At 37.2% G+C, this 27,089-nt stretch overlaps 1 protein-coding gene across 2 annotated transcripts in view; it reads left to right on the top strand.

The window, feature by feature from the left end:
• Window positions 1-27,089, top strand: part of LOC145660698 (limbic system-associated membrane protein-like) — a 1,132,467-nt gene that overhangs the window by 1,029,931 nt on the left and 75,447 nt on the right. For both annotated transcript variants that reach the window (XM_081726051.1, XM_081726050.1), the window contains exon 7: window positions 5,968-6,142. In XM_081726051.1, the coding sequence (XP_081582177.1) occupies window positions 5,968-6,142 (175 nt within the window). The remainder of the gene's footprint in view (window positions 1-5,967; window positions 6,143-27,089) is intronic.

The following is a 27,089-nucleotide window of genomic DNA, read 5'->3' as shown; positions in this document are numbered from 1 at the left end:
GGGTCCCTCGTAAATTATTAACCTCTTCAAATTCTTTGTTCTACTCTGAATCGTAAGGACAGAGTCAGAATATAGAGAGTCAAAATTTACAAGTTGATTTCGTTGATGAAGGTGATCCATCCTGTTGAACCAGATATGCAGGGTGTTTCAAAACAACACCGACAACGTTTGGCAAGTGATTCCTGACGCCAAGATAAGACAAAAAAGTGTAGGCGAACCTGGGTGCTCAAATGTTTCCTTTCCGAAGTTATAAGCTGCCGAAAACATGAAAAAATGAACTTTAAAGGTCCATACCTCCAATACTATGGATATCTACCGTAGTCGGGTCAAAACTTCACTTCGGAACTAATATGTGTGCTACCCAAAAATATGTGTTTCAGAATCTTAAGGACTCACGCAACAATATTTATGGAAGGAGTTTGGCTACGAGCATATAATTTGAAGTAATCACCAACTACCGCTAGAGAAATTGTTGCGGGAGTACCGCAGGATTCTGAAACATGGATATTTGGATAGGGCACATATCTGGTCCTGAATATAGTCTTGACTCGATTACGGTAGATACCAAAGTATTGGAGCTATGGACCTTTAAAGTTCATTTTTTCTTTCATGTTTTTGACAGCCTATAACTCCGAAAGGAAGCATTTGTGCACCTAGGTTGGTCTATACTTTTCGTCTTACCTTGGTGTCATGAATCACCTGCCAAACGTTGTCGGTGTTGTTTTGAAACACCCTGTATAAACGATCAGAAATTCATTTCCCATTTGTTACTTCAATATAAATTACTCCTGTATAGTATGCAACCCAACCATTTCGTAACGTCAGGTTGGTTGTATACCATTCAGTTACTTTCAATGAAAGCAAACTTCATCTGATGTATCATACATCAGAGCTACTAGGCACCGTATCTTTCGAATAATAATAATAATAATAATAATAATAATAATAATAATAATAATAATAATAATAATAATAATAATAATAATAATAATAATAATAATAATAATAAATTTCTTTAAAAAATGTTTACCAGATAATTTATACTGTTCAATAATTAAGCCGCATAGGAAGATGAAACTAATAACAAAAGTAAATTCTTATGAAGGCTTTCATTATGACACTACTAATAATCGTTGATAAAATCTTTTAAAAACAGTAGTTTTATATATATAAAAAGTACAAAGTGGACAAAATATTTCTTATAGTGGTGTAGATAATAGTTATGGCCTTTTTAACAGAAGTTTAAAAATTCTAATTTTTTGGTTAAAATGAAGAAGTTGGACTGAAAATGAAAGCATAAGGTGCGAGCCGGCCACTCTCAGAATCCATTAAATAAATCTTTAGTCCTCAACCTTGATGAAAACGCCTAATTCTTCGTCTTACATATTAGTCCAATTTCTGCATTTTACTTTCTCAAAAACAATTTCTTCCTGTTTAGAACATTTTTGAATATTTTTTTTTTTAGTAAGGCAATAATACCCAATTGCCCAATTACTCTACTAAAAACACGAGAACATTCCATAAATTAAGATCTCCTATTTATTAGAAATACAAATAACCTTTATTTCAATATTTTGCCATCATTTAAAAGTTTGTACGTTTATCTTTTTTTTTTTAATACATAACTGTCATTTCGGTGGATGGAATTTTGTAGGCACTGTGGCAGGGTTTTTGTGTGGCTCCTATTAGTGACTCATATACTCCTAACAGCCACACAGATACTTTTAGCAGTTATACACATGTTCCTAACAGTTACACAGATATTCTTTACATTGATACAGATAAACCTAATAGTGACACAGATGCTCCTAACAGTTACATAGATACTTTTAATAGTGACATACATTGTTCTAAGAGTGACACATATATTTACTGTGTGATACACATACTCTTAACAGTGATACAGATACTTTTAACAGTAATATACATAATTCCAACAGTGATACACATATTTCTGAGAAGTGACTCATATATTCCTAACAGTGACAGATATTTTTAACAGTTATACACATGCTCCTAACAGTGGCAGAAATACTTTTTGCAGGAAAACACATGCTCCTAACTGTGATACGGATACTACTCACAGTAATACAGATACTCCTAACTGACTCATATAGAATTAACAGTGACACGGACATTTTTAGCAGTGATGCACATACCCCTAAAAGTGACACTTATGCTCACTGTGACACAGATACTCCTAACTTACTCATATACTCCTAACAGTAACACAGATACTTTTTGCAGTAATACACACGCTCTAAACAGTGATAAGGATACTACTCACAGTAATGAGGATACACCTAACTGACCCATATACAACTAACAGTGACACAGATACTTTTAGCAGTGATACAGATACTCCTAACAGTGGCACGGATATTCTTAGCACTAATACACATGCTCCGAACAGTGATACGGATACTACTCACAGTGATACAGACTCCTAACAGTGATCCATATAGTCGCAACGCTGAAGCACAAACTGCTCGTAAAATAACTATTTTTCTCCAGAATCTAATTGATGTATTCTTTCTTTTACATTTACAGAATTCTAAGACAGGCTTCATTTGGGTATTATATCTGTTTCTTTATTCCCTGCCAATTTTGAAGATTTTCCGGGTCAGTACGGTATTTCTGGTTTCTGCTTGGGACACTATGCCAATATACAGTAAAACAATCCAAAACTATTTTAAAACAGACCATAGATGAAATTAGGTATATATACACAAAAGGTACAGATGAGAATGCAGCTTCGAAGAAATTAAAGTATTAAAATTGATGCATATGTTACTATACCAAAAAATAAATAAATAAATAAATAAATATAATAATAATAATAATAATAATAATAATAATAATAATAATAATAATAATAATAAAAAATAAAACTTCATTGACAAAATTTAAATTTGATTGGCAATCGTACATCATCTGAAAGAGGGTAGGGGAGAAAAATGGTGAAGCATAGCCGAAATGAAACAGAAAAAGAAAAACATTAGAAATAAAGGCATTGGTTTTTGGTTCAGATACAATTTGAAAGGGAGAGCACCCACTGAGCAAATATTTTATCTTGCATAAAAAAAAATCCCCCCAAAAATCATTTCCCACTCATGATTTTTTTTATTTTCTTCATTTTCCCCTTACATATTCCTTTGTCGGTTTTTTTCAGGTCTTGTTTGCTTTTCCGTATCGATTCCATTAAACAGGAAAACCAATTGAAGGTTGGTTAGGGGGTTAGGTGGGAGGGGAAGTAGAAGAACGGGATGTTATAGTCTAAAGAAAAGAAGACTTCGTGACGAATCTCTTTTTTCTCTCCCCTTTCCAAATCATTCACAAGTCACAGATTTTGAAAGATGGTGCTTGTCCTGTGATCAGCCCTCTTTTCCTATGAATCAACCTGGTTGAAAATTCGCCGTACATCCTCCCAAGTTCCCACTTGCAGTCACTCAATACAGATTCCTTAGAAAATAGACGAGAAGTTATCAATACAGCGTCGTCGACTTCTCTTAATACTGTGCGTCCCCTTTTCTTTTTCACGCATGCAATGAGATTACGCGTTCTTTCATTCTTCGTACGCTTCCTGTGCATTTTTATTACTCAGCATTCTTTCCTGATTTCATCTTCCTGTGTTTAAGTAGAGAATACTAGGTGAATACAGAAGAGTTAATTGAAATATCAAATGATATATAACACATTATATTCTGTCAGCCTTATACGTACGAGATTATACAATATTATTATGGTAAAACATCCTTTAATCGATAACAAATGGCATGGTTGAGGGTAAGTGGTCAGGTGTAGATTCTTGGGAAAATCGAAAAGATGGAATTTGTTTGTTGACATGATAAGCAGTGAATCTCAAATTTTCGAGCATAGTGTCCCCTTGGATGAATGCGACTGCTCTGAGCGCCCCCTGTCGTCTTAACGCAAAGCATCTGTGCACAAGACTGAACGTAAGACTTGAACGAGCAATCTAAGAACCAGAAAAATGCTCTAGTTCTTAAAAATCATCCGAGAGAGCGAGCGAGCGAGAGAGAGAGAGAGAGAGAGAGAGAGAGAGAGAGACGAAGAAGAAAAAGAGAGACAAACTAAAAGGAAATTTTGTTTCCTTAATTTGTCTTATATTAACCGATGTCGCGGTGGCTCAGTGGTAGAGCGTTCACCTCTGGTGTATGGTGTTCTTGGTTCAATCCCAGCTCGTGCCAAGTGAGCTTTCTAGTGGACAAACACCGTGTATATCTGTTTTCTCGGGGTTCTCTCGTCTCCTCCTACATTCTTCATTGCACCATTTCACTCATTTCTCATCATCACCGTCTCCTTTAACCTGGCCGACATAACCGTGGGACATAAAACTTAAAGATTTCATTTTTTTTTCATTTTCTTATACGTACATATTTTTCTTTACATATCCTTTACATACTTTCCATCAAACTCCCTCTAAATAGTCCATTTCCCCTTTCTGTTCCAGCGCCCCCTATGGAAACGAGAACGCCTCTCTGGGGGCTCTCTTCGCCCACGCTGAGAACCATTGTGCTACCCGAGAAGCACATCCTTCCCCCCCTCCCCGCCATCAAGTCTTTCATTATGATACTAGCAAAGAAACAATACTCGTAGGGATTAATGAGATACAGTCGAGAAAATAAAAGTAGTGGTCCGACATTGGATCCTTGCGGTACACTAGAACAACACATTGTAAAACTTCCATGCGAGAATAATACTTGTTAAATTCTACGATTTTACTAGAAGTATAATAAAAAAAGAAGGAGTTCATAGATCATACATACTGATGGATAAATCATATTGGTTTCATTACAAAATGTTATAGGAAAATGTAAGCCTTCATGCTAGGTTTTCGAGAAAACCTACAAGATAAAGTTTTGTTCGTAAACCTAACAATTGATTATGTATAATATCTACGCTGCCTGTTAAAGTGAAACTGCTACCAAAGTATAATCTTACGAAACTTTTCCTAGGGCACAGAAACCGGTTTTTCGATTTTCAGAAAAACCGAAACCGGTTTTTGAAAGTGTTCAAAAACCCGGTGTCGGTGAAAACCGGTTCGGTTTTCTTCGAAACCGGTTATCGGTTTTCTCCAAAACAGGTTCGGTTTTTCACCTGATCCGGTTTCGGTTTTCTTCAAAACCGATTCCGGTTTTTTTTTCCAAAATTTGTTCTATTTCTGACTAGAATGGTGTTTCGTTGTTCTCCGGAAACCGAATCTATTTTCACAGAAATAGTTTTATATTTTCGAAAAATTTTCACCGAAACCAGTTTCGGTGAAAACCGAACCGGTTTTGGAGAAAACCGAAATGTCGTTTTTTCGGGTTTCGGTTTTTATAGAAACCGGTTTTCTTTTTTTAAAAATAAAAACCGGTTTTGCCCATCCCTATTATTAAGACAACAGTATGCAGTATGATTAATAAGATATAGATCAAAATTATGATAAACGTTTAAACTTTAATTTCTGTGTAACTATAATGCTGTTATACCATCGCATGGGAACCAGAGCAACGTTAGTCCCTTTTCGTAGGTTTACATGAGAGAGAACCAAACGATTATTTTCTTAGAAAGATGCGTTTTCAATAAGATGGTAATTGAGCTACATTACAACAGATGATCGACAAGGAGAACGGGCTTTCAAAATTATGTCCAAACATGAAAAAAATGAAAATTGCATTTTCGGAGTTACGTTCCTCTGGTTTTCGTGCGACGATATTTTGTAAATTCTTTTACTGCGCTATGCTACTGGCAAGGATGATCAACTCAGGAGCTCACAACACACAGATTCTGGTTGACCTCAGCCCCAATCCTAGAAAAGACAAAATATTTAGTCCTTCGTCATTTTTGCTACGTTAACTATTCTTATAACTTTTTAAATATTATATTATCCAATTGTTGTTTGATGAATACGAAACTTTTCGTGGTTCTGCGAACGTTTCAATGAATTTTATTCTGTTTTCGCAGGTTCTTTGGTATCGAGACACGCTACTGTTGGACAGTACCGATAAGCGCATTATGGACAACAGAGGAAGCAGGCATACTCTTATAATTCGAGGTGTTCAACGGAGTGACTTTGCAAACTACAGCTGTGTTGCGGACAATAATATCGGCAGAGACAAGAAATACGTTGAACTCTCAGGTAAGAAGAAAGTTTCATTCAAGGTTTCTTCAGAAGAGAAAGTTTCACTTAACTTCTTTTTTCAAAGAAAGTTTCATTCAAGGTTCTCTAGAAGAGAAAGTTTCACTTAACTTTTTTCCAAAAGAAAGTTTCATTCAAAGTTTTCTTCAAAAGAGAAAGTTTCACTTAACTTTTTTCCAAAGAAAGTTTCATTCAAGGTTTTTTGAAAGGGAAAGTTTAAGCTAACTTCTTTCCAAAAGAAAGTTTCATTCAAGATTATTAAAAGGAAAGATTTCACTCAACTTTCTCAAATGTAAATTTCATTCAAGGTTTTCAGAAGAGAAAGTTTAACTTAACTTTTGTTCGAAAAGAGTGTTTCGTTTATCCGGAAAGGGAAAGTTTCACATAACTTTTTTCCAAAAGAAAGTTTCATTCAAAGTTTTCCAAAAGGGAAAGTTTCACTTAACTTTTTTCTAAAAGAAAGGTTTCCATGTTTCCATTCAAGGTTTTCCAGTACACGACATATTATTTAAGTTTTTACAAAAGGTTTCACTCAAGTTATTTAAGAAAATAAAGTTTCGCTCAAGCTTTTCCAAGAGATATTATATTTTAGGAATTTTAAAGGGGAAGTTTCATTTTTTTTAAAAAAAATATGAATGTTTTATCAGGGTTTTAAAATAAAAGGCAGTTTCATTCAAGTTTCCTTTAAAAGACAAAGTTTCAATAAAGTTCATTTCAAATATAAAGCTTAATTCAAGTCCTTTCATTCCTAAGAACGTCGATGTTGGACCTAGGAAAAATACGAAAGAAAATGAAAGTACTTCCTTGACATTATTTCTTAAATTACATGTGCGTAGAAAGTAACTATCTATTTTAAGTATTGTTAATTGTTTTACGAGTATGAAACAATATTCGTGAAACAAAAATAATCCAGATATTTAAATATTTAATCAAAGCTCAGGATTGCCTTGCGATTATCTACGCATTTCCCTCATCTTGTAGATACATATTTGATCAACTGTTTCTTGCAAAGTACGATGCGATATTTACTGATTACAGTACTGTATTCAAGCCAGATTTTGAAAAATTCTGAATTTCAGCTCTGCAAATTTTGAAATTTGCATAATTTCGAAATTTCTGCGTCTTTTTTGTTTTTAAAAATGGTGCTAGTAAGTAATCCGTTATACATAGGGTTTGCGCTAAATTAATGTTGGATTTTACAGTAATTATGTAATATCTTCAAATAGACAAAAGATAATCGAAAAGTGGAACAAGAGCTCGCTAGACAATATTATTTTGCATCAGATACTGTTATCACGACTCACTTATCTGCTTTCGATTTCCAGCCATTTAGAAAATTTGCATTTATTTTCGCGTTTCTAAATGGCTGCAAACGGTAGGTGACTCATGATAACGATACCTCATGCAAAATAATATTGTCTAGCGAGCTCTTGTTCCACTTTTTGATTATCTTTTGTCTATTTGAAGATAACACATAATTATTGTAAAATTAGCGGTATTTTAATTTCGCAGGGATTAGGCCTCTAAGACTTGTTACAGTTTTATTTTATTTTTTTTAAAAAAATATTTAACAATTATCAGATGCAGCTCAGAGGCCATTTTTTAAATACTGGCTATGTAACAACAACAACAGAGCTCCTTCGTGATTAAGCATTTAGCGTATGCGCCTTTGGCGTGGGAAGCCCGGGTTCGATTCCCGGTGAGAGCTCATGTGATTTGGATTCTACATTAATCAGTAGATCTACGTCTCATATAGCCTCGTTGCTGAACGGGACGTTAAACTCAAAATCAACTCAACTCAACAACAATAACAATGGAAAGGATTTGGGAAGTTATCGGTCACGAAGGTAGGTACCATCGCAGCATTTGCCTGGTAAAACAGAAAAAAACCTGTAAAACCTCAGTCGGGATAGTCAGCAGCGGAAATCGAACGCACGACCTCCCGAATGTGAAGCCATCGCACCACTACTTGAGCTACTTCGCTCGTTGTGAGCTATTTCGATGAAATGAATGGAAAACAAAATGCTTTGAGCTACAATTTTCTCTGGAATTGGACTTTAGAAATAGTTTTATGGTTATCGATTTACTTCTCGCGCTGTGTGAAAGACTGTCATGATCATAGGAAAGGGAGAGAAGTAGGGAGTCAGAATTAAAAAAAAATATATTGAAGAAGAAAAGTTAGCAGAGTCTGATGAGTTGGTGTGTGTGTGTGTGAGAGTGCAAATCTCTTTCACTTTTTTTCTCTTTTTTTATCTGTCTTGTCAAGTCGAAGCACGTCGCTTTGTCAGTATTCTCAACACGTAAAAACCACGAGACTGCGTTACATTGATGCTGACCTGCAAGCCCACTTATGGAAGATACTCTACTCGGCCTTCGCATCCTGTAGCACTGAACGAAAAGAGATCTCGGTGTATTGTCCTGCTACAATGGGTGGAAACGCTATCAGATTCCTTGTAAACCCCTCCCTCTATCTCTCTTTCCCTCCTTTCCTAGCTGGCCCATCTAACTCCTGGACAGCAAATTTCATTCTCCCCTGCCGTTAGTGGGAAGCTCCTTCGGCTTTCACGATGGAATTTCGTTTCCAGAAATATTGCTCACTTACGTACGACACATACACCCAAACTTAGAAACACAATGAAGACTGTAGCTGGGGGAGGGGGAGTGAAAGGATAGATGAGTGAGATGGGGGTGAGGAGCATTATTTCTTTTCTTGTCATCTTCTAACGCATCACTTTCTCTCAGTCCTCCACCAATATTATATCACGCTTTCTTTTTTTCTTCTTTCGCTTCTTCCTGTTATTTGTTTCTGGTTTTTGGGAAACCAAATATTGATCCTGGCGTTCAAAAACAAGGAAACAGAGACAATCTCACTACCCCTAACATTGTGTTGTGTGCCAAATAGTAGAAATAAAACATTTTAAACGTTATGCGCGAAATGAGCTCACGTGATTTATTTATTAATCGCTTTGTGATCATTCATCTCACTTTCTTCAGCAAAATTAATAACTGAAGTTCATTTAAATGCAAGAAAATTAAGTTTTTAGCAATATAGAATTGTTATTGATGTTTGTTGATGATCGGAGGTGCATCCAGATAGTAGCTTTCCCACATGTTCCATAGCTAGGAAACACAATGTTGCACGAAGCGACTCCATGCACGTGAGAGAGTAAGGTCCTAGCATGGCGCATGCGCCAGTGAAACTTTCCTAGTGCTCTCAGTAGCGTCGTGGCAGTGGTTGAAGATGGACGTTCTTGTATTCCGGCTCCCGCCACGTGTGAAGTGCGAGCACTGCACAGGGCGTAAAGTTCTTGAATGCACAGGGCATAGCGTCGATTGAAATTTATCGTTAGCTGTATCATTGCAAAAATGTCAATGCTGACCCCATGTGCCTTGCTTTGTGTTCTAGAGTCAGTTGCTTCGGCACCCGCCTGGCACACAACTTCTTGAACAACAGGCGCTCCGTGACAATGGTTCGCAACAAGGAGCGGGAAATCTGCGGGAACTGACCGCTGAGTTTCGTTATTGTGAACCGACGATTCTGCATGATGCGTTCCCGAACAAGGTCCACAAGGTCGTGTGTGATGACGGTTATCCTCTCACTTCGCGCCTCATCATCCATGTTTTGTCGTCCTGCTGCAAATTGTCTATACCAGCAACGTACCATCTGGTTGATTATGACGTTAGGCTCATAGATCTGGCACAGCTGGAGATGGATTTCAAACGCCGCTATGCTCTGTGCATTCGAAATCTTTATCACTGCTTGCACTTTACATGCGGCGGGAACTGAAATAGGAACGTCTATCTTCAACCACTGCCACGACGCTATTGAGAGCACTAGGGAAGTTTCGCTGGCGCATGTGCCGTGCTAGGACCTTACTCTCTCATGTGCATGCAGTCACTTTGCGCAACATCGGGTTTTCTAGCTATGAGACGTGTGGGAAAGTTACTTTCTGGATGCGCTTCGTACAGTCCTTTTTTCTAGCATCTAAGTGAGACGTGAACTTAAAGTATAAGATAAAATCCTAAACATCACAAGGCATTCAATACTCTTTCAGCGGGATTCGAATTCAAGATCCTGTGCTACAAATGTGCGCGCTTTTATGTGAAGATTATGTCCCTCATTGGAAGTCGAACCATGACGGATCGTTAATAAAAGCGAATGGTTATTGGAATGTTTTGCGAAAAGGAGAATGTGAGAGGAAACAGGAGAACCCCGAGAAAATCCACGAATACGATGGCGTCCATACAAACTCATATGGTCTGGGATTGAACCAGAGGCCCCTCACACATTAGAAGAACGTTCTACCCACTGAGCCACAGTGTAACCTACACGTTTTGGTTGTAACAAACACAGCAGTGAAGAAAGGCTTTCAATGTCGAAGAACAAATATTTCTCGAGATAGGAACGTTAAAGTTACTTTCTCCCATTCAAGAGAGAAGCAGTAACGGTTAAGTAAATTTCTTCAATTCTGTTGGGTGAAAAATGTTAGCTAATACGTGAGTGGCCGGTACGTTGTTAGGGAAGTTATATGTGTAAATAATATAGATGATTATGTCGTGCGCTTCGAATTAAGTTTTGGATACGAATAATACTAAGAATTGCAGTATAGTAAACTTGAGATTTAGTTGTGGAATTACGAATATGATTTGTGTTGTTTAAGAATGACTAGGGGCAAAGAGAGATATGCAATAATTATAGGAGGAGTCCAAGTTCTTTGGTCTGTCGGGTACAGAGACAATGTAAGCCAGTTAAGTGGAGTATAAACATTTGTAATAAAACTTTTTGCTTTTACATATTGGTACAGTTGGTAGGATATTATTATAACAAACTAGAAAATTTTACGCAGCATAATGGTCTTATCTAAACCGGTAACAATTCTCTTACGATGTGAAAACCATGATATTAAATTTATTCTAGACACCGGAGCGGTTGTTTCTGCGATAAGTAGTATGCAGAAAGAAAAATGGTTTCCATTAAAACCAGTAAGGGAGTTTCCGTTTAAATTAAGAAATGCTGATACGTCCTACATTTCTACTATGGGACGTATTGATATCAGGGTTACGTTTCAGAATCAAAACTATAATCTGTCGTTGGTTATTATTCAACAAGATATGGCTATACCTATAATGGGCCGAGATTGATTAGATATTTTAGCGCCGATGTGGAGGCATCAAAATGTGGGTAATTAAGACAGGAACAGTAACGGTAAAGTTTCCTTCTCCTATTCAAGACAGAGATAGTAACGGGGAAGTCACTTTCTTCCATTCAAGACAGACACAGTAACGGTAAAGTTGCCTTCTATTCAAGACAGGAACGGTAACAGTAAAGTTAATTTGTTCCATTCAAGACAGAACAGTAAAGATAAAGTTACTTTCTTCTATTCAAGACAGTGGGGGAAATGGTAAAGTTACTTTACTCCATTCATGACAGGGACAATAAGGGTGAAGTTACTTTCTTCCATCCAAGGCAGAGACACTAACTCTAATGTTACTTTCTTCCATTCAAAACGAGGACAATAATGGCAAGGTCACTTTCTTCCATTCACGTCAAAAAGAATAACGGCAAAGTCACTTTCTTCCATTCAAGACTGGGACAGTATAGGTAAAATTACTTTCTTTCATTCAAGACAGGAATGGTAACGGCAAAATTACTTTCTCCCATTCAAAAGAGAAGCAGTGACAGTAAAGTTAACTTTCTTCCGTTCAAGACAGGGGCAGTAACAGTAAAGTTACTATCTCCGTATGTAGTCAATTTTATACAAGTTAAAAAAAAATTGTTGATATGATAACACGTTATATGATCTTACAAGTTTTGAAACGCTGCGATCGTTTAAATGGTGGTCACACATTATCTTAGGAAATATGAGATTTTGAGCGAATATGTTCTCGTATTTTGATCTTCTCAAACTGTGTCTAAAATTTACTTCCTCATCAAATTCTTCAATTTGAAATGAATTCGCATTAATTCAAAATATACACATGTGTTTTGTCGACTTTTGACAGTAACGTAAGGGCTGTTCATAAAAGAACAGGAACTTCTAAAAGGCTGTCTCTTTCAAAGTACTTGTTCCTTTCACTGTATACGCACCGCTCCCATCGTTTCTTCGAGTTCTTGAATGCCTTCTGAAACTTTAGTTTTGAATTAAAATTCTCGTGGTGGTTTATCCTGCTTTTCTTGTATAATATGAAACGTGGAGAAATGATTTCAACTGTGGGAAGAGGAAGACGGCTGGTGCCAAATCAGGGAACTAGGTGGACAGGTGTTTGGTGTTCTTCTACCAAAATTTCCTGGGCACGAGAATTATCGTGATTAATCATCCACATTTGTGGCTTCTTTCACAGCACCTTTCCTCATGGTTGTTGCCTAATATGAACGGCCTTAACCATGTAGCCATGGTTAAGCCATGGGTAGTCATGTAGCTACCATGCCTATATGTAGCCTTAACCATGTAGCAAAAACTCCTAACCCACATATTGAGACAAATATCGATTTTTCTTTGTAATATGTAAATTATGAAAACAAAATCAGCAAATTACTAACTATACAAATTGGGTAAAAAGGAAATTATTTGCAATTTGAAAGCCATAATTATTTAGAGCAATGATTGAAGATTTTGACTCTATAACAACAGGAACTGATTTGTGCTTTGAGGGCAAAAAAGGGAAGGAAAAAAAAATTGATTGGAAAACAGTTTCCATAATGGGTTGGAGAGTGTGTGCGACCTATATGTTGTCGACCCAGAGATTTGTATTTTAGGAAGGAAAAATGTGTCGAGAGCAACTGAGGGGGCGTTATGGTACAATAGAGGACGTGTGACAATTATAACTTTTTTTTTATAAATACATGAAAACGTGACGAAGGCATCAATAACCCCACCTTAATTTTCTTGTTGCGTTCAAACCTTGTAACATGTATTAAAACAACATTGGATGATTCATTTACTAAATTGGGTAACCATTAATTCGATTTCAATTTTGTAAATCAGAGTGTTGGGGGAAGGGGGGGGGGAACAGAGCAGCCCTTCCCCATACACCTTCCTCTCTTTGTTCATTTTACGAGGACGGAACAAAAAGAGAGAAACAAACTAGCAAAATCATTATTTTTTTTTATCTTTTTTCTGCTCTTTTGTTTCCTGCAACAACGAACCCACAGTTCATAATTATTTAGTTACAGAATATTTATGTACTGTCTGATGCAAAACACATGTTAAATAGAATATATATTGTATATATTTGCCACATTTTGAATAAATTTCTATAGATTATTTTTTTTTCTAAATTTGCTTTTTTTTTTAAAAAAAAACAAAGCTGCAATATGAACCAAATTAGTTAAAAACAGTATACGTTTGAATAAATACACCTTTTTTTTAAGAAAAAACGAAAAGAATTCGGAATTTCATTATGGTGAAGGCTAATTAAAAAAGGTAATTATTATTGTAATATGAACAATCATCTGTGATTTCCTGTTTTCGCTTCTTTTTTTTTTACTATTTTATCAATCTATTTTTTTTATTATTACTCGATTAATTTTGGTATACCATTTTGACCTTTTCATTTGAATTAATAGTATCAATTTTCATTTCACGCTGATATTTAATTTTCTATAACATTTGATTTTTTTTTTTTGTTTTGGTTGTTGCCTTAACAAGGTGAGTTAAAATGAAATAATTACACTAGTACATACTACAAAAAAATTTTTTTTTAACATTACATCTTATGGTTATGCTCTTTAGGATAAAGAAGGCAAATGATTAATGCCTGTGAATGATAATAAAAATACTTGGTGAAATGAAAATGAGGAAGGAGACGAGATAACATCATAAAAGTCCACGGATATGATGGTGTCTACCACAAAATTAGTATCATCTGGGGTCGAACTAGAGACTATCGCATCCGAGATTCCTTTCTAGCTCTATGTCAGCATGCAAGTAACATTTTTAGTAGTAGCAAACATAGCAGTAAAGAAAGGTTTACAATGTCAAAGAAAGAAATAATTTTGAGACACTAACGGTGAAGTTACTTTTTACCCATTCAAGACAGAGACACTAACTGTAAAGTTACTTTTTTGTCATTCAAGATGGGGATAGTAATGATAAAGTTACTCCCCTCCATTCAAGACAGAGGCAGTAACGATAAAGTTACTTTCTTTTATTCAAGACAGGTGTAGTAACGATTAAGTTACTTTCTCCCATTTAAGACAAAAGTAGTACTATAATGTTACTAATGTTACTTTCTCTTTTCAAGATGGGAATCAATAATAGTAAATTTAATTTCTGTGATTGAAGACAATAACAGCAACAGTAAAGTTAGCCTCTCCCATTCAAGACAGGAGCAATACCGGTTAAGTTACTTTCTCCCGTTAAAGACAGAGATAGTAACGGTAAAGTTACTATCTCTTATTGAAGATAGAGACAATACCAGTTAAGTTACTTTCTCCCGTTAAAGACAGAGACAATAACGGTAAAGTAGATAGAAACAAAAACAATTAAGTTAGTATCTGTCGTTCATAATAGAGACAGTAACGATAAAATTACTTCCTCCCATTCAAGACAGAAGCAGTAATGTAATGTTACTTTTTCCCATTCATTGCAGGAGCAGTATCGTCAAGTTACTTTATCTCATTGAAGACAGTAACAGTAACAATAAAATTAGTCTTGCCCCTTCAAGACAGGAAAAGTACTCTAAAGTTACTTTCTTCCGTTATAGACAAAAGATAGTAACAATAAAGTTACTATTCTCATTCATGATAGAGACTATAGCGGTAAAGTCACTAGACCGAGTTTGATGATTTTTGGCACGTGAATGAATCCGGTCCTAACTTAGGTTTCTAGTACATTTTCGGCAAGAATTGGACAAGATAGGAGGGAGTGGCATGTAAAACATTCAAACACGACAAAAGTTAGTGCCCAATCTGTAGTTTTTGGTGCTCCTGAAATTATTAGTAACATATGCGATGCTGTTATGTACAGCGGGGGACACTTCTAAATGGTACAGCCATATGGAGATTTACGGCTAAGGTGTACCATTTAGAAGTGTCCCCCGCTGTACAAGTTCAGCCTCATCAATATTGGCTTGGGTGGGAAAAGATGACGTGTAGAAATAATAGAAAAATATCGATGTTAGTGTTCAATCTGTGAGATGAATAGTGACATTGCCGATGCCATTTAAGTTCAAACTTTTTCTCCACGCGTATCCTAAGGAAAGGATGAAGTTCAAATACTTTGCAAAAATTTATTTTCAGTGGAAGAACTGGAATTTCAGTCAGAATTGAATAAAAAGTTTTATAATATCTGAAAAAAAATATGCGATTTATATTAGCACGATGTCTACTTTCTTTCTAGCTTCCTCATGACGTCTGCTCCTTGGGGTTGACTGAGTCGGCCCACCTGCAATCTCCAGAACATGTTTGAAAATAACTTTCCTTAAGAATAAATAAATAAATATTTTTAAAAATGGTTTTTCATAAAAATGTCGCGAGTTTTCTTTAACGCTTAATAATTGTTCTTATTGATTGGTACTTAAATTGTTCAAAGGCGAAGTATTGAAACCTGCAGTTTAAATAAAATCTTTTCCTTGATTCTACAGTGCACACGGTCACACTAGTTAAGCGCTCATCGTATTCAACATGAGAGTGAAAAAGGAGAGAGTACTGGCTTTAAGCGTTCTCCTTATTAAAGAGGGTGAAAAAGAAGAGAGTAGTGGCTTTAAGTGCTCTTCGTACTAAAGAGAGTGAAAAAGAAGAAAGTAGTGGTTTAAGTGTTCTTCGTATTAAAGAGGTGAAAAAGAAGAGAGTAGTGGTTTTAAGCGTTTTTCAAATTAAAGAGGGTGAAAAAGAAGAAAGTAATGGTTTTAAGCGTTCTTCAAATTAAAGAGGGTGAAAAAGAAGAAAGTAATGGTTTTAAGCGTTCTTCGTATTAAAGAGGGTGAAAAAAAAGAGAGTAGTGGTTTTAAGCGTTCTTCAAATTAAAGAGGGTGAAAAAGAAGAGAGTAGTGGTTTTAAGCGTTTTTCGTATTAAAGAGCGGAAAAAAGAAGAAAGTAGTGGTTTTAAGTGCTCTTTGTATTAAAGAGGGTGAAAAAGGAGCGAGTAGTGATTTCAAGCGTTTTTCGTATTAAAGGGGGTGAAAAAGATAATTTCATCATACTTTGAGAGATAAAGATTTTGTAATAGCATTAATAGCAGATACTGTTCGGAACCTTGAACAAAGGAGATTTCCTTGTATTCTGAATATAACACTTTGTGTAACAGAATTATAGAAACTAATGTCAATTACCCAAGGCAATATCATTTCTAACGTATGTATTCTGTATTTTGGTGAGTGAGGATCAGAGAATAAGCCCCTCATATGTAAGCAGACACATCGCTCTAAGTGGCGAATCTAGAAGGTAATAACTGGGAGAGGGTGCAGCCAGACTCCAAACAATGATAGGTACCGGTATATCATGAGTTTACGCAAATCTTTTTTAAAATTTTAAATCCGTTTAAGCACTTCGTTAACAGGAACTATGAAAACAATGAATAATTCCTTTCACCAGTTAAGTTAGATATGAAGTACGAATTAACAATTAATAAATCGTAGGCATTTAAAGGTATGGTAACTAAACAAGTTAGTTACAAGACTAACTAATTTGTCGATTGCCTGTGTTTGTAAATTGATTCACAATTTTTGATGGGTCCTGCAGAAGTTCCTGTCTGCGGATGGATATTATGGAAAGATTGGAAGTTGACATTGTGGACCTCAAGTGCTATATTACACATCACGTAACAGAGAAAGTGTAACTGAAACTGTCTAGTGTTTCAAAAATTTTCCAATAAAAAATAAAAGGCAACACTTGTATATATATAAACTTTCAAAATATATAAATAATAGACTCAATTGCTTTTGCCACTCAAAAACTGGGGGCCTAGGCACCCCCGGCCCCAGGATAGATCTGCCGACCGTGTTCTAGAGACCTACACGGACCGGGCTCGGCCCGTGGCCTGAAGTCCGGCCCGGCCAGGCCCGTGGGCCGGGATTGGGCGGGCCAACTCTGTTATTTCTTTGGGCCGGGCCGGGCTTGGGCCAATTAATTGCAATTTTTTAATAATTATTGACTTTCGTTAAACGATAATTAGAATAAAGGCAAACGTTGAAGAAGTGTGCCCGTGAAAAATGTTACAAAATGAAACTTTTAGAATTTATCGGGCCTGGGCCGGGCTTGGGCCAAGAATTTTTAAGAAAACTTATCGGGCCGGGCCGGGCCGGGCTCGGGCCGAAAATCTTCAAAACTTTTCGGGCCCGTGCTGGACCGGGTCTAGGTACATTCGGGTTGGAATGGGCTCTGGCCGAAAAATTCGGCCCGTGCAGGTCTTTACCATGTACACTTGAAAAGATGTAGCACAAAACAGAAAGTGTTAACAATGTGTTCGAAAGATGAGTTTGAGAATTAAATTTAGATTAAGTCTCTCCTACCCACCTGATAAAAATTAATTCATATTATAATTTTAAGAGCGGTTGGGATATTATAGTCCTCAATGTATAGCGCAGAGTTAACACAAATCTTACAAATATCAAATGGGTGAACAGTATATCTATCGTTTTTACGAAAAGACAAAGAACGCCTGATAGTTAGCAGTGCTGTTTGCTATATAATGACACAGAACATAAATAAGTGGTATTTTTTTCTAGCAATATAAAAATTTTAAGTTAATATTGGCGACGAAGGCCACACTTTGTACTGCCAAAGAAAAGTTCGTTTTATTTGAGATTTTCTCGAGAACTACACATGAGAATTTAGTCTCAAGCATGTGATTTAGTTTAGCTCGATGTGAGCAATCTATTATAGTATCAGTTCTCTTAACAGTGACACACTCATAGTTTTAACAGTGACACTTATACTGCTTGCCAAAATCTTTCGTCCTCACTACTAGTGCACTAAAGACTAAACAATATTCTGTATCTAAAGTAGCAGGTATCCAAAGGGTGTCTCATAAAGAACACAACTTTTCAAATACCCGCCATTTTTGTTCTAGTAAGTTGGTAGCACTGAACGTTACACGATTTTCTTCTGTTGTCTTTGTGGTTAGTGATCACGGAACACTGAATAGCTCATGATAGTCATCTGTTTTCTGTGCGGGTCAGTGTTGCCACACTTGGTACAATTGTACCAAATTCAGCCCTTTTTGTCATTCATTGGCCCGTTGGTACGACGCAGGCATTTTCAGCCTCTTTTGTGAGCAAGTTGGTACAATTCTACCCAATTCAGCACCATTTAACAAATATTTGTCACTTTTTCAAAAGTGTCATAAAGACTTTTCCTACATCTCACGTTACTCATACTGTGTGTTAGAATTTTTAAAAAATGCTAGTGAACATTCATTTCTGTGACGTTACACCGCATAACGCTACGAACTTTGAGTAGAAAATTCGTAATTCGAACTATACCGGAAAACAAATGACGCTAGATGAGCACACCCGAGCCGCGCATAAAGAAGACTACAAAGAAGCAGTGTGGTAGAAATTTTAGTCGTCCTATTTGGATGCTTTTAAAAATTAATAATAATAATAATAAAAAAAACACTTTCTTGATTTAAACTCTTGGAAAAGGAGGGAAGTGTTATAGAACTTTACCTCTATTACTTTCATGTTATAGAGTCATATATTACACTTAGCGGTAAAAGTGGATCTGAAAAAGTAGGGGGATGCATGACGTCACGCCGTCCCCCGTGCCTGTCTTTGTCCATTATAATTTTTTAGAAGTAGGGGACACCACAGATATTTTCTGAAAGTGGGTAGACGACATCCCCCTGCGTTCCCCCAATGGTATAAAATAATGAATTCAGCCCTTTTTGTTTCAATTTGGTACTATTTTTCAGCCCACTCCAGAGCTAGGACTCTGACAACACTGGTGCGGGTAGGAACGGACTTCTTCACAACGGAACATCGTGTTGTCATAGTGAAAACTTATTAGAAAGTTTAATGTCCACAACCCAACTGGTTTTCTTAAATTTAGCAACCAGTGTCAGCACAATCTACTTATTCGGTGCATTACGTTGACTAAACATTCTACGTAGTTTGCGAACAGTCTCTGCACAATAATCAACATTCGCTATATTTCTAGTAAGTTCTCTCTATAACAATAAGCTGTTCCGTCATGAAGCGGTCCATTCAGACCCGTACAGAAAACAAATAACGATCATGTGCTCCGTGACAACTAATAAAAAGACAACAGATGAAAATCGTGTAACGTTTAGTGCTACCAACGTACTAGAACAGAAATGGAAGGCATTTCAAAATTTGTGTTTTTTATGGGACACCGGCACCGCGGTAGCTCAGTGGTAGAGAGTTCACATCTGGTGTGTGGGGTCCTTGGTTCGATCCCAGATCGCGCCAAGTAAGATTTGTGGTGGACAAACACCATGTGCGTGGATTTTCACAGCGTTCTCCCGTTTCCTCCCACTTTCTCCATTCCACCATTTCATTCATTTCTATTCATCACCGTCTCGTTTAGCATAGCCGGCATAACCGTGGGACGTAAAACTTAAAGATTTCATTTCATTTATTTGACACCAATCACTCTCGCACTACCAACGGACAGGGGGGTACTTTTGTGCTTACCACAGCATATTTTTTCTAGTTACTTTTATAATAGTTTCTTTAAAATTGTAAAATAAAAAAAAATATGCTATTGCTCGATATGATGGTTCAAATTAAACCTTAGTGTCTCATAAATTTATTTTAAGTTGATGGCAGAGATGGAGTGGGTCAGTGGGTCGTTGGGTCAGTGGGTCAAGTGGGTCAAGTTTTCTGGGTGGGTCAGTGGGTCGTGGGTCAACAGCATGTGACCCACTGTGACCCACCACCCACCATGACCCACTGTGACCCACCACCCACCGTGACCCACTGCAACCCACCACCCACCATGACCCACTGTGACCCACCACCCACCATGACCCACTGTGACCCACCTCCCACCGTGACCCACTGCGACCCACTACCACCGTGACCCACTGCGACCCACCGACTCAGTATGATCTACCGACCCTCTCTGCTCACTGCATTGTAGACAATATCCTCTGAGGACTGGTAAATTTGTCTCCGTTTTACTTTCAAGACCTTCATTTCCCTTTCTTTTCCACTTTTTTCTGTCTACTTACATGAGGTGAGTATACCTAACCAAGTGAAAAAAGAACTTCAGGCACTTTTGGATATTGATATTTTAATAGTAATAATAGCAAGAGCACTTACACTATTACTTGGGTTTCGAGACCTGTGAGTTTTTAGAACTAACTACTGGAAAAAATACATTTTTGAATCACTGTAATATATAAATTATTATATAAAAAAATGAATGTAACTATGTGTGCCTGATCATCACGGTCAAATTGCAAAGTCAATGAAATTACTTTTGGTATATAGTTAGGCCTTAATCCAAATTGGGATGTTATATTGCTTTTATTATAACGCATAATATCCTAAGGAGGTAGTGAGGATCCGAATTTTTGCGGAAAAAAATGAGTATCTCGCAAGCCGTTAAACTTACGGAGATGAAATTCAGTGTATTAACTCTTTATTGAAAATAAATAGAGTGTATCCTAGCATTTTTTAAAATTCTCCTTTATGTGAGGGGAGGGGGGCACCTTCTATATATGGAAAATTGGTAGTGAGTTGGTTTGTAAAAATGATCGAAAACGATCGATGTTATTTAAGAAAAAAATTAGAAACAAAAAATACAGTGTTTGGCTTCATATATCCATTGCTTTCTGCTATAATAATTGCTGAAGCTTATGTTTATTATATGGAGCGCTTACAGCACAGGGCAATCAACCCATAAAGTTGTGAGAAAAATAGACATAAAATTTGTACTGTAAGCTTAATTACACGGAAATTTTAAGTTTGGATTGTACGCATAATTGTATGGAAAATTTTACACTTTTCTCCCTTTACGTTGGTCTACTTACTTTGATTTGGAACTTTGAAATGTCATCCTTTTTCCACTGAAAAGTATTGATAATTCAACAAGGAAATAATTATACTATGATAATTTAATTGAAATTCATCGTAATTTGGCACATGGCAAACAGCAGTGTGGTAATTGAAGTTGAAGGAGGGAAATTTCCATTCAACTCTGAACACTTTCCAGGAACCTCGTTCCCTTTCTCTTTCTAGACGGGGGAGGGAACTTGGTAATGGTATCAAACCTTCATGTGTAATTACAAAAATTAAATTTATAAACAAATAAGAAATCATTAGTTTATCAGGCTTTAATTGATAATTTGTCACAAGATTCCCTATCAAAGCCGTGGTAGATGAAGTTTCTGTCCTACATGGGTCGACATTGCCAATTGACGTGGTCGATATGGAAAAGATGTATGGTGATAGAGAGATGATACTTCTTGCTGAGTATTTCAAACCTGACCAAGAAAAATCGTTATCAGACTTAAGTCCAACAAGTAGATTGTCGATGAGAAGTTGCAGAAATCGGGTAGAAATATTATCAATTTCCACGACAGAGTGCGAACGGGGATTTCCCCTTATGAATTTACAGATGACTAATATTAGAAATACACTAAGTGCTCAAACATTGTCTAACTTGTTGCTCATCAGTGTTAATGGCCCACCGCTAGACGAGCTAGTTATTTCTTGGCTGAAGGATGGACATCATTCCACTGCGGATGATTTACCGCCAAAAAGTTACCAACAGGAAATAAATCCGATTTCAGATTTGTTTTAAGGTGGAAAATTACGAGTTACGGAAAATGTATACTTGTATTACTAATGGCTTATTTGTGTTATTCAACTTTGTACCTAATTTTTAGTAAGTCTCTTCTTTGCTTTAGGTAAACTACTTTGAATAAATATTCATAATAATTGCAATTATGCATATTTGTAACTTAAATTTAACGTGGTGTTTTAGTGATTACCCAAATTACAATTATGAGCATACTTTATGGAAATGCTCTCACATAGGGTACTCGAGCACTTTTATACCCTATGAAAAACTGATTTTTCAAGTCTTTTGTGAGAAAAATACTGTGAACTGAGAAACCATAACCTTTTCCATATTGTACAGGGGTATTTTCCTGCGAATAGAAGTTTCTTGTGGAATGCGTTCAGAAATTATCACTTGCAAGAATACTCTCTTAGTACAAGTATATTTTAGGCACACACTAATTTCCCCCCACCTCTAACTGTTTCAATTTCCTCATTAACGAACACTTTACCATTTTATATCGTAATGGTCAGATCCACCGTTTTTGTAACAGAGTGGTGCTTGAGCGATTGACTAGAAATTCAAACTCCGATTAGTGACAATTTCACAGTCTTGTTTTATTACAAGTGTAAACTCTTTAGTCAGTTCAGAAGAGGCCGTGGATCGTGTTCAGAGTTGATGACGATGGATTTTGGTGAGTCAGAGTAGTTCAAAGTGGATGAGAGTGGTTCATGGTGGGTGGTGGGTCAGAGTGGGTCACCGTGGGTGGTGGGTCATGGTGGGTGGTGGGTCAGAGTGGGTCACGGTAGGTGGTGGGTCACGGGGATCGTGGGTCAGAGTGGGTCATGGTGGGTAGTGGGTCAGTGGGTCGTGGGTCACGGTTGGTGGTGGGTCAGTGGATCGTGGGTCAAGTTTTCATTGACCCACGCCAACTGGTTGATGGGCACAAAGTACCCCCTCCCCGTTGATAGGAGATGTGACTGACATTTAGCAGCGTCACTCCTAGATGGCAGTATAATAAATAGCTATTAGTCTTATCTTGTGTACCAGAGGCGGATCTAGGGGGGCGATCGCCCCCCCCCCAGAAGAGGAAGCTTCCTTATTTTATATATATAAATAAAATCCATCCCAAAGTTTGGAGCCCTTAAAAGTAGCAGTATGACAATCCGCCCCCCCAGAATTCGGTCCTAGATCCGACCCTGCTGTGTACTGTTCAGTTCAGTCTCTGTAGATTTTTGTGACAGTTTCTATTTTCTTTTTTCTTTTTTTTTTTTTTTGCGAGATATACTTAATCTTAACAGGTGGGTATCAAACACCCCCTCCCCTTACGTAGTTCACGTTACAAAAAATTACTTAGATAGTGCAAGTGTGTTAATTGGTACAATTCTATACAGAGATTAATCGTTTTTCTTCACATTGTGAAATACGCAACAGGACAAGAATTTCAATTTCGCCAGCAAATATTTTAATAAAGCTGAGAAAACAAGAGCCCAGCTTTGAGAATCAGAAGATTCTAACAAGAATAATATTGTTGAATATTCATTTACTCATTATTTTCCCGTATTATCACTTTGTTTCGCTCCCACAACAAAACGCTGAAGCGTAATTTTGCATGCATATCATCAAGCGGCGAACTTTCGCGGTCAAAAGAACAGAAACATCATATATATATATATATATATATATATATATATATATATATATAATGTATGGTGTGTATATATTGTTAAGTGTTTATGCGTTGAATACCTTTCTAGAGGGTCGATGTTTCTTCCCCACCGCACCCCACCCCCATTTCCTTCTAAAGCTCAGTTTTAACGATTATGTAAATTTAGAAGCTTCGAGATAGACTTCGTAAGAGAGAATGCGATTCTTGGAACTTTACTTCTCCTACGAAACTTAACGAAAACTTCGAAAGTTGAGCCAATTTGATTCTGTAATTGCAAACTTAGTTGGAACTTTTCAATAAGCAAAGTTTGTTGTACCACGTAGCATAAATAACTTCCTTTAATAAACCATTTCTTTTTTTTTAAAAAAAAATATTCATGAAAAATATTGATTTAATTTCACAGTCACATGAAGTTAAAACGTGTGATCTCGTCTTTTACTTAAGTTTCCCATTAAATTGCCAATCATGTGAAGGGTTACGAAGTTAGTATTATTATTAACTTTCAAATACAGGAAATGTACTTTCTCTTTTTGTCCTATGGAGACACAGGTCGAAAAAGGTGTAACAGCTTTCTCAGACCAATCATCGTGAGTGAAGTTTTCCTGGGTTTTCTCGTTCACACCAGGCAAATGCCAAGATAGTACCTAATATGATGGTCTCGGGTCGCTTCCTTCCTTCCCTGTTTCTTTCTTTCCAGCCGATTCCTGCCGAGAATCGTGTTCGGCAAAGGAATGTGTTTGCCGAAGAATGTTATCCCTTATACGTGACAGGCTAACATGGTCATAACTGCACTGTTAATAATACTTTCTTAGATCCGAGAAACTGTTTCTTATCTGTGCACCGAGAAGATCTTTTCTTAGAAATAAGAGTTTGAAATTTTCGTTAATAAGAAATGAAGAAAGGTTGAGAAAGTTGTACAAAACGGAACGAGACACCACACTGTTGCTTTTTAAATGAATGAGAATTGCTAAATCTCATTTCTAAGAAAATAGTGTCTCGGTGCACAGACAAGAAACGGTTTCTCAAATTTAAGAAATTATTTTTTACAGTATGCCGAAAGGCCAGAAATCTAATTCTTAATCCTAATCCTAGTGACAGGCTAACATGGCCATAGATGCCGAAAAGCCAGAAATCTAATTCCTAATCCTAATCCTAGTGACAGGCTAACATGACCATAGATGCCGAAAGGCCAGAAATCTAATTCCTAATCCTAATCCTAGTGACGGGCTGACATGGCCATAGATGCCGAAAGCCCAGAAATCTAATTCCTAATCCTAATCCTAGTGACGGGCTAACATGGCCATTGATGCCGAAAAGCCAGAAATCTAATTCCTAATCCTGATCTTCCTTTTTTCAGTAATGAGTTGACTAGTACCATTGTCGGATTTCCAAGTAGGGTACTTACATCGAGGCTGCCATTGCTTAACTAAGTGGGTCGATAGTTTTTTGTTTACCCGCACTTTGCTCTTTCCATCTGATCAAGTGGCTACGGCGCGTTTTTAGTACACGGTGTTCTCAATTGGATTTCCAGCATTGAGTGATTCGGGTTCTACCTTAAACTGCAGGCTTCTCTAATATATTTTGTTCTTATACTTAATATCTATATTTATCTATCTGTATCTATCTATCTCACTTCGGACGGTCCTATCGGGGGAGAGCGGTAGCCATGGCCCTTCTCCCAAATGGCGACTTACATGTGCTATTGGGTTTGGGGAGGGATTACGAGTATCTTAACGTGTACGTGGTACCTCAACACGCTAAAGAGAGGTAGTCCCGTATTGCTTGGACGATCCTACCGGGAGGGGAGTACCGGATTCCTGCCCGCAGGGGAACTGAACGGAAGTGGGGGAGGGACCAATCCCAGGAATCTGGGTAACGCCTCTGATTCTTCGGAAGGACGAAAACTCTGTAGGATATGGGCCGACATCAAACTCAAATGGTGACTTAACACGTACAGTTGGATCCGGGAAGAGATGCGGAAGCATTTCGACGTGTGCGGGGTATCTCTACACGCGAAGGCGGTTGCAGTTGTAACAATAGAGATAGGCAGAGCCGGGACTCCCTCGGGCATTGCCTGAGGTTCCCGGATTGGGTTGGACTCTGCCAGGCTATGGTCATACCGTGGGATTCGGTAGCATATGGGAGCTAATCCTAGGAACCTGGGTAACGGTAAACATGTGGTAGGTGACCTTGCCTTGAAACCTGCTCGGGCACCATGCCTATAGAACATAGTAGGGCCTGACTCGCTAGCAGGACAGCCTCCATCAGTAGGTCAACTGGTAGGCACTCAACACTTCGGTCTGGCCGCGCAGTGGACGTATCTCACTCCCTCAGAGAATGGTGGTTACATTACTAAGGAGAGTCAGGATTAGAAGACAAATCCTGGCGGTGCACTTCGTGCACGAGGACTCAGCTCCAAATTGAGCAACTACGGGCGGGATGCCTTGCTTGGCGGAACCCATCCATCAAAGAGACCGAATGGTCGTGGGCATGTTCTCCATGCATGCAATTAAGCGTGGAAGTAGTAGACCACTAGCATCTATCGTGTATCTATCTATCTATCTATTTATCTATATGCAACTTTTCAGTTGAAATAATACGGAACACTTTTCCACCACAATTATATGGTAAAATAAAATGGTCCAATTCAGTCTTTACCTATTCTATGAGAACATACTTTCTCTTCGGCATTTTAAACTAATACAAAATAATACTAATACTAATACTAATATTGATAATAATAATAATAATAATAATAATAATAATAATAATAATAATAATAATAATAATAATAATAATAATAATAATAATAATAATAATAGTGTCATACGAGATCGTTGTCATATTAAGTGAACTGTGTTTGGTTATTACAGTGTCCGGTGTTACCAAGCCAATTGCTATGACTTTTTGTTTAAGAAGCATTATCGACTCGACTTTAGTTTAGTGTCTCTTTCAGCAGCGAGGCTATGTGATACGTGAACCTGCAGCTTAACGTGCAAACCAAACCATATGCGCTCTCGCCGGGGATCGACCCTGAGTCTCTCACATCAAAAACCCGCATGCTAACCGCTTACAAGCGAAGTTCGGGAGAAAGCACTTGTCTGCAGAGAAACTAAGCATGCCATTTGAAGGTCCAATTCATGTTGATTACAACAAGCTAATAAAATTTTTGTAAGGTTGAGAACTGTTCGAAAGTTTCAACTTGGAAGTTTGTATAAAAAAAATGAGTATTTGCGCACTTAAACGCGTTAAGTACTACATTATCAGCAACGAACATTAGCATACGAATTTAAATCTATCGCAGGTAACGGAGAAAAACTGTTTTGCAATAACTAAAGGGTTTGTTAGTTAAAATTAGGTAATATAGTGGTCAAAATAATGACAGGTTAGGGATGAAAATTGATCACTGTTGCTCTTTTGTTCTATGAGGAAATGACGCAGGCAAAACACTTCCTTACACCATGAATATTTTATATGTGCAATTGCGTTGCATCCGCCAAGGGAACAGTTCACATAACCAAAGCAAAAAGCAAATTCGACAAGTGATTCAAAAGATATATAATTTATTTTGCAACCTGCCTTGTAGA

This window comes from Thermobia domestica, chromosome 9 (genome assembly GCF_964235325.1).
Source record: "Thermobia domestica chromosome 9, izTheDome1.hap1.1, whole genome shotgun sequence".
NCBI lineage: Eukaryota > Metazoa > Arthropoda > Insecta > Zygentoma > Lepismatidae > Thermobia > Thermobia domestica.
This window is presented reverse-complemented; position numbering and strand designations above follow the sequence as displayed.